This window comes from Drosophila busckii, chromosome 3L, assembly GCF_011750605.1.
Source record: "Drosophila busckii strain San Diego stock center, stock number 13000-0081.31 chromosome 3L, ASM1175060v1, whole genome shotgun sequence".
Lineage (NCBI taxonomy): Eukaryota > Metazoa > Arthropoda > Insecta > Diptera > Drosophilidae > Drosophila > Drosophila busckii.
In genome coordinates this window covers 8,195,938-8,201,993 of record NC_046606.1, presented here as the reverse complement: position 1 = coordinate 8,201,993, position 6,056 = coordinate 8,195,938, and the positions used below count along the sequence as shown (strand labels likewise).

General features: G+C 36.7%; 1 protein-coding gene across 2 annotated transcripts; it reads left to right on the top strand.

The window, feature by feature from the left end:
* The first annotated feature begins 601 nt into the window (after window positions 1–601).
* On the top strand, window positions 602–5,524 carry LOC108601090 (dnaJ homolog subfamily C member 5 homolog). Of its 2 annotated transcripts, XM_017988997.2 has the most exons (7): window positions 602–751; window positions 2,119–2,257; window positions 2,320–2,472; window positions 2,544–2,675; window positions 3,844–3,906; window positions 4,385–4,595; window positions 5,416–5,524. In XM_017988997.2, exons 1-7 carry the CDS (start codon window positions 717–719, stop codon window positions 5,436–5,438), a joined length of 756 nt encoding a protein of 251 aa, XP_017844486.1. In that variant the 5' UTR covers window positions 602–716; the 3' UTR covers window positions 5,439–5,524. The 2 variants fall into 2 exon arrangements, with proteins under 2 accessions (XP_017844486.1, XP_017844487.1); XM_017988998.2 differs by lacking the exon at window positions 3,844–3,906.
* Window positions 5,525–6,056: the final 532 nt, after the last annotated feature.

Below are 6,056 nucleotides of genomic sequence, written 5' to 3'. Positions count from 1 at the left end.
GGGAAAAAGGCCAAATTGGCACCACTGGTCAGAACGAAGCTACAAAACAACTCTACTCTTGGGTGACATTCAGTGCTGCCAAATAAGCCTATTTCAGGGCTGAATATAACTCGAACGGTGTTTAGGCATTTCAGCAATTTTATAGCTAGAATTAGCTATGAATTGTGAAATTGCACAACTAGAACAAATTTTGAATTGCCATTAGCTAAATATCTACCAACCTTTTAAATCTATTTATTCTTTGAATTTGTTGAATTACAAAAGATAATGTATTCAGTGAAGCACAAATTGCGTGATTAACTTAATCACACAGTTCAATGAACTGTAGCAGAATGAGATACATTTTCTGACGCAAATAAAATGAATCCGTTAACAACCTTGTTGGTATTTACAAAATGTAGTTGTTATAATCATAGAAATTATGTGGAAAGCATTGCATATTTAACTACTTATACTTTTTCTGCATATAAGTATTAAACTCTGACTTTCGAATTGCGAAACAAGAAAGTAGCAATTTCAGTTAGCATTTTGGCTTTTAGCTCTTTCTAGCCTTTTTTCATCGATTTAGCTAATTTACCCGTTGATGTTCTGGCAACACTGGTGACAATTATTAAATGTGTTGTTTCTCTGTTGTGTGAGTGCGAATCGCGAGTGCTAATAATATTAATTAACAATTGTGACAACGTATCAAAGACATAAACGCCAATAGCAGCAAGATGAGTGGCGGTGGCATGGATAAAAGAAAACTGTCGTAAGTTGCGAAATTTGCAAATACTTTTCCTTGCATTGGCTTTTTTCTATGGCGAACACATACACACATGTGCACACATTCACACGCATACGTATATGTACATAGTGTGCAGATGGCAGATGCGCATTGGTAGGCGGCAGCGCAGTCGGCGTTCAATTGATTTTCCGCGCGCCAGCAACAACAAAAACCACTAGCATTGGCATCAGCAGCAGCTGAAACGTGTTGGCAACGGCTGCCGAGTATTGAAATCGCATTCCATTGGATAACAACCAGGATAAACAAGGGCTGCAGCTTCAGCACTGAAGAGTCAGCTGCTCGGGAGAGCGAGAGCGGTAGAGAGACAGTATAGATGAGAATGTATGTGTGAGGGCTTAGCGAATTAGTAAGCAAATGGAATTTGTTTTAATGCTGAATTTAGCTAAATTACACAAGCAGCTAACTAAAGCTGATATGATCTGATAACAACAAGTGCCGCTACGCCCTCTCTTTCTCTTTCCGTCGCTCAGGTGGTCATGCAAGGCTCGTTATCTATGTATAGCTGGTATTAGCCAACTATTATTTTCAACTTTTTCCTATCACTCATTCAGTGTCATACCAAAATGTACTTATATATGTACGAATGTGCTTAGAGGCGGCGTTCAAACATAAATATAATTTACTTTTGTCATGACTAATGCTTGACGGGTGTTTTCCTTGCCCCAGTTGCATGCAAGCCATTGCGTCCTTGGCCTTGTAAGTAGTAGTAGTAGTAGGTTAGGGGCTGTGGCAGTGGCGCACTTAGTTGCTTTCGTGCCTTGATGATCTGCTGCTGCAATTATGTTGACTCGTTGGCCTTATCAGCAAGCAGATTTAAGCAGCTAAGCGACAACAATCCACCTAAAGTGGGCAAACGGTAGCAAGCTATAAAAAAATCCATATGAAATGCAACAACCATTGTGTCTACTTATGTGTGTGTGTGTGCAGCAAAGCGGGTGAGGAGGTAAAAGAGAAAATGTCGCGTCTCGGCTGCAGTTGCGGGTGCGTCATCAATAGCGAGCTGCTTTCTCTGCTGTGCCTACGCACAGCCACAGCCACTGGGTTCCCCCTTGACCATGACCAGCCCCTAACGCTTTCCATCCCTGGGGGCTATCGCGTGCAGCGCTGCCCTTAACTGTTGCTGTTGCTATGGCATGCCCAACAATGAGCGCTGGAAACTGTAGCGACACGCGCTTAGTCATCATCCGCTTCGACAGACGCTTTATTTATTTACATTTAGAAGTTCTACGCCGTAAGAACACGCCCAAGTGCACTTAAATTCCAGACTAAACTTTTGCCTGTATATTGAAACTGTGTTTATATTAAGTTGTTTGCTTTACTTTTGCTTGCAGCACATCGGGCGATTCGCTGTATGAGATCTTGGGACTTCCTAAAACAGCAACAGCTGATGATATCAAGAAGACTTATAGAAAACTTGCACTCAAATACCATCCAGATAAAAATCCAGACAATGTTGATGCTGCCGACAAGGTAAACAACAGCGCAATGTTCAAAGAATTATGCAAATTAATTCATTCTAATTTCTGCTGCAGTTCAAGGAAGTCAATCGAGCGCACTCGATACTGAGCGATTTGACGAAACGCAATATTTATGATAATTATGGCTCGCTGGGTCTCTACATTGCCGAGCAGTTTGGTGAGGAGAATGTGAACGCCTATTTTGTGGTCACATCGCCAGCGGTGAAGGTGAGTATATAAAAGATCTGAGCGCAGCTGTAATACGATAACTTAACAATAATCTATTCTATTTTCAATAGGGCTTGGTGATTTGCTGCACAATACTGACGGGCTGTTGTTGCTGCTGCTGCTGCTGTTGCTGTTGCAACTTCTGCTGTGGCAAGTTCAAGCCGCCGGTGAACGAGTCGCACGATCAGTATTCACATTTAAATGTGAGTGAAGTATGATTTGATTCCAAATGTGGTTGAACCACTTAGCTAATACTACTACTACCAATACCACCATAATTATTACTAACTCTCTCTTCACAACTAATTTGATTCAATGCCAAAAATACAACAAACAAACAAGAGAAACAATCGATTTCAATATGCACACTAAAAATTTTCCATACAACGCACACTAATCAATGCACACACATAAAGGCTTGTAAATACACACACACACACAGACATACGCACTTAACACTCTTTACCATGCTACTACTACTACAATAATAATAATAAAACATAAAACCACAAGCCCACTGAGGATAATACTTAAGCCCAACAACACACACTTGATGATTTTTGTGAGGCAATTGTTTAGTCAAAAAAAAAAAAGTAGTTTACTAGCTTTAACCATAAATCGGCATACAACACAATAAATGCTTTAACTTTTTGTTATTTTAAATTGATTTATATATATTTTGAATAAGTTGTTGCTTGAATCGGCAATTTGCGCGTTGTCCCACAAACTATTCCTTTTGCCTTGCTGCCTTTATATCTTTGACTATGCTATTGTTTTACTTAGTTTCCTTTCGAGGTAAGTATCGAGTTTGCATTTTGTGTTGTTCTTTATTCAATGGAGCGAATAAGTCGGGTCGCAAAGGCAAAGGTAACCACGTCTAAAACACCCCACAAAAATCTATCCATCAATTCATTTCTAAGAAGTTTATTTTTATTATGTTTTTCGAATGTCTTTCTTTTACAAATACACCACGAAAATCATCAAATGCTTACAAACGTCTCTATCTCTGTACTAACTACATGAATACTTCTCTAGAGACAGACAAACTTTTCGGTTAGGTCTTTTCATTTTTGCGAGCATAATGAGATTGATTGCTTGTTTTGTTGTACTTATGATTTGAATTAAAACTTGCTTATTTATTTTCGTACCACACACAGAGAGAATACAACAAATTTACGTTTCTATTTTTGTTTACTTTTTTATCTCAAACCGAACAAAATATATATATATCTACCTATCGATCGACTCATCATATATCCACCTATACCTCTGGCACATAACTAAACATAATATCACATATACTGTATTTAATCCGAAACTGAATCCGAAATTTGCTCAAATATGTGATATATGTTTTGGCCATATGCCCAGCGCTCTGATGGCAATCGAGAGGCCAGCGATATGCCACCGCATCTGGGACAGTCGCCACGTCTTGTAAGTATTCAACTAGAAAATCTCAACGGCACGAGTAACGCATGAAACATTAAGGGCCATCCAAACGCAATGCAAAACACCAGAACCAGAACCAAAACCAAATCCAACTAACCAACAATTCAAAATCCTACTCAAGCATAAACAAAATTTAAGTTGTATATAGCGAAAGGTTGACTAAGCAAACAATTGCAAAATTTTCGATTAAACTAAGTGTTTTTCCAATTCTAAATGTTTATAAAAGAAGAAGCTGTAAAGAGCTTTCGTGTTTTGTGGTATAATGGGTATGAACTTATGTTTATTATTTCAATTTCAAGTTGTAGCTGCTTTGTATGCATAGTTATGCTTGTAGTATACCAATACTAAATTTAAGTTGCTTATGCTTTATTTTAGTTGACTAAACCTTTGCCTAGGCAAAATCATTTCAATGCTGTTTTGTCATATTACTTGGGTCATCTATTAATTGTTGCTATTTATACAGGAGGACGCCGATCTCGATGATGTTAATCTGGGTGGTGCTGGCGGTGCACCGGTGACTACACAACCACGTGAGCAAGCTGGCGGCCAACCTGTGTTCGCTATGCCACCACCAAGTGGCGCTGCCGTTGGCGTTAATCCGTTTACCGGAGCTCCAGTGGCGGCCAATGAGAGCACATCGCTAAACACAACAGAACAGACCACGTACACACCAGGTATATAAACAGTTACACCAGTGGGCGTGTGTGGGTGGTGGTGTGTGTGGTTCTCAATCTCTCAATCTGCAAAAAAGACAAAAGCAAAAAACAATTACACTTAGCAGCAGTACAATAACAGTAACAGGCTTAACTCAACAAAAGCGTCTATGACCATCGAACTCGTTGTTAATTGTGCGTAAATATTGTAACCTTTCGAACAAGCCAGGCAAACACTCGTATATATTATATAGAAACAACCACATTTTGAAAGCTGCTCATTTGTTTCGGCAGCACACAGAAATATGAAAATTAATACAACTTACTTAGCTGTAAGCTCCAACATATACATATATGCATAAAGCACAGTTATAGAACCTAACTATATATATATATATATACATGCATATATATTTTTAGACACTCATTTTCACAGCGAGTACTCCAAACGAAATACAATAGTAAAAACGTATTCGACACTCGAAGCTAATTTTGTTAACAAACAAACAACACGTCCATACCGTTAATTCACATTGGCTATATATATATATATATATATGTCTCGTCAACACTGCCTATATAGAACTCGATTCACAGATATACGATTACGATTTGATTTGAGAGCATGGAATTGATATATTGTAAATTAAGTGCAAATTTAATTTCGTTGAGTTCTGCTATTATATTTTGCTTGTTAATTAAAATACTTACACTGCCAGTCTTGTAAGCTGCAATTGTTTATTGTTTATCTAAATTTATATAATTTAATTTTGTATTATTTACAATTTATTACTACTTTTCTCTATCTGTCTCTGTCTTTCTCTATTTTTTCCACATCTAGATATGGTTAAGCAAAAATATTAGTTACATACATTTACCGAATCGAGTCGTACCACATTCATGAGAGCGCTTCGAAACAACAAAACAACACAAACACACACACACACACACATACAAAAAAAACACACATTTTTAAAAATAACTGTATTCCTTTTTGTTAAAATCGAAATCAACTTAAAAAGCAAAAGCAAAAAAACAAGAAAAAAAACGAAAATATATACATACTTATATTTATTATAAGCTATAGCGTTTAATTATTATTTATAACGTATTTGTAAAATGTCAAGTTTTAAATTAATCTATGCAAATTATCAATTATTAAAATTTGTTGTTAAAATTCGAAACAGACAATGCCTATATAAACTATTATGATCCGCAAGCACACATTAAAAAAAAAAAACAAAAAGAAAAGTAAATTCACTTTTAGCTAAGTTAATAAACATATTTAAATTCTTAATTGCAAATACATATTAATGTATAATTCTAGCGTTTGTCAAACCAACTGATATAACTATATTTCAATTGAAGCGAGATCTTAAACAAATTGTAAACATTTAAGTAAAATATTATCATCAACAATTTGTATGTTCGAAAACTTAAACTTTTGTTGGCATTTGTCTGCTTGTGTGTATATGCAAACTA

Bases quoted from the DNA above. Each gene is read 5' to 3' on its own strand.
- LOC108601090 (XM_017988997.2), top strand. From the start codon at position 717: ATGAGTGGCGGTGGCATGGATAAAAGAAAACTGTC. The intron at 752-2,118 runs GTAAGTTGCGAA...TTTTGCTTGCAG, and splicing joins ATGGATAAAAGAAAACTGTC to CACATCGGGCGATTCGCTGT. The intron at 2,258-2,319 runs GTAAACAACAGC...TTTCTGCTGCAG, and splicing joins ATGTTGATGCTGCCGACAAG to TTCAAGGAAGTCAATCGAGC.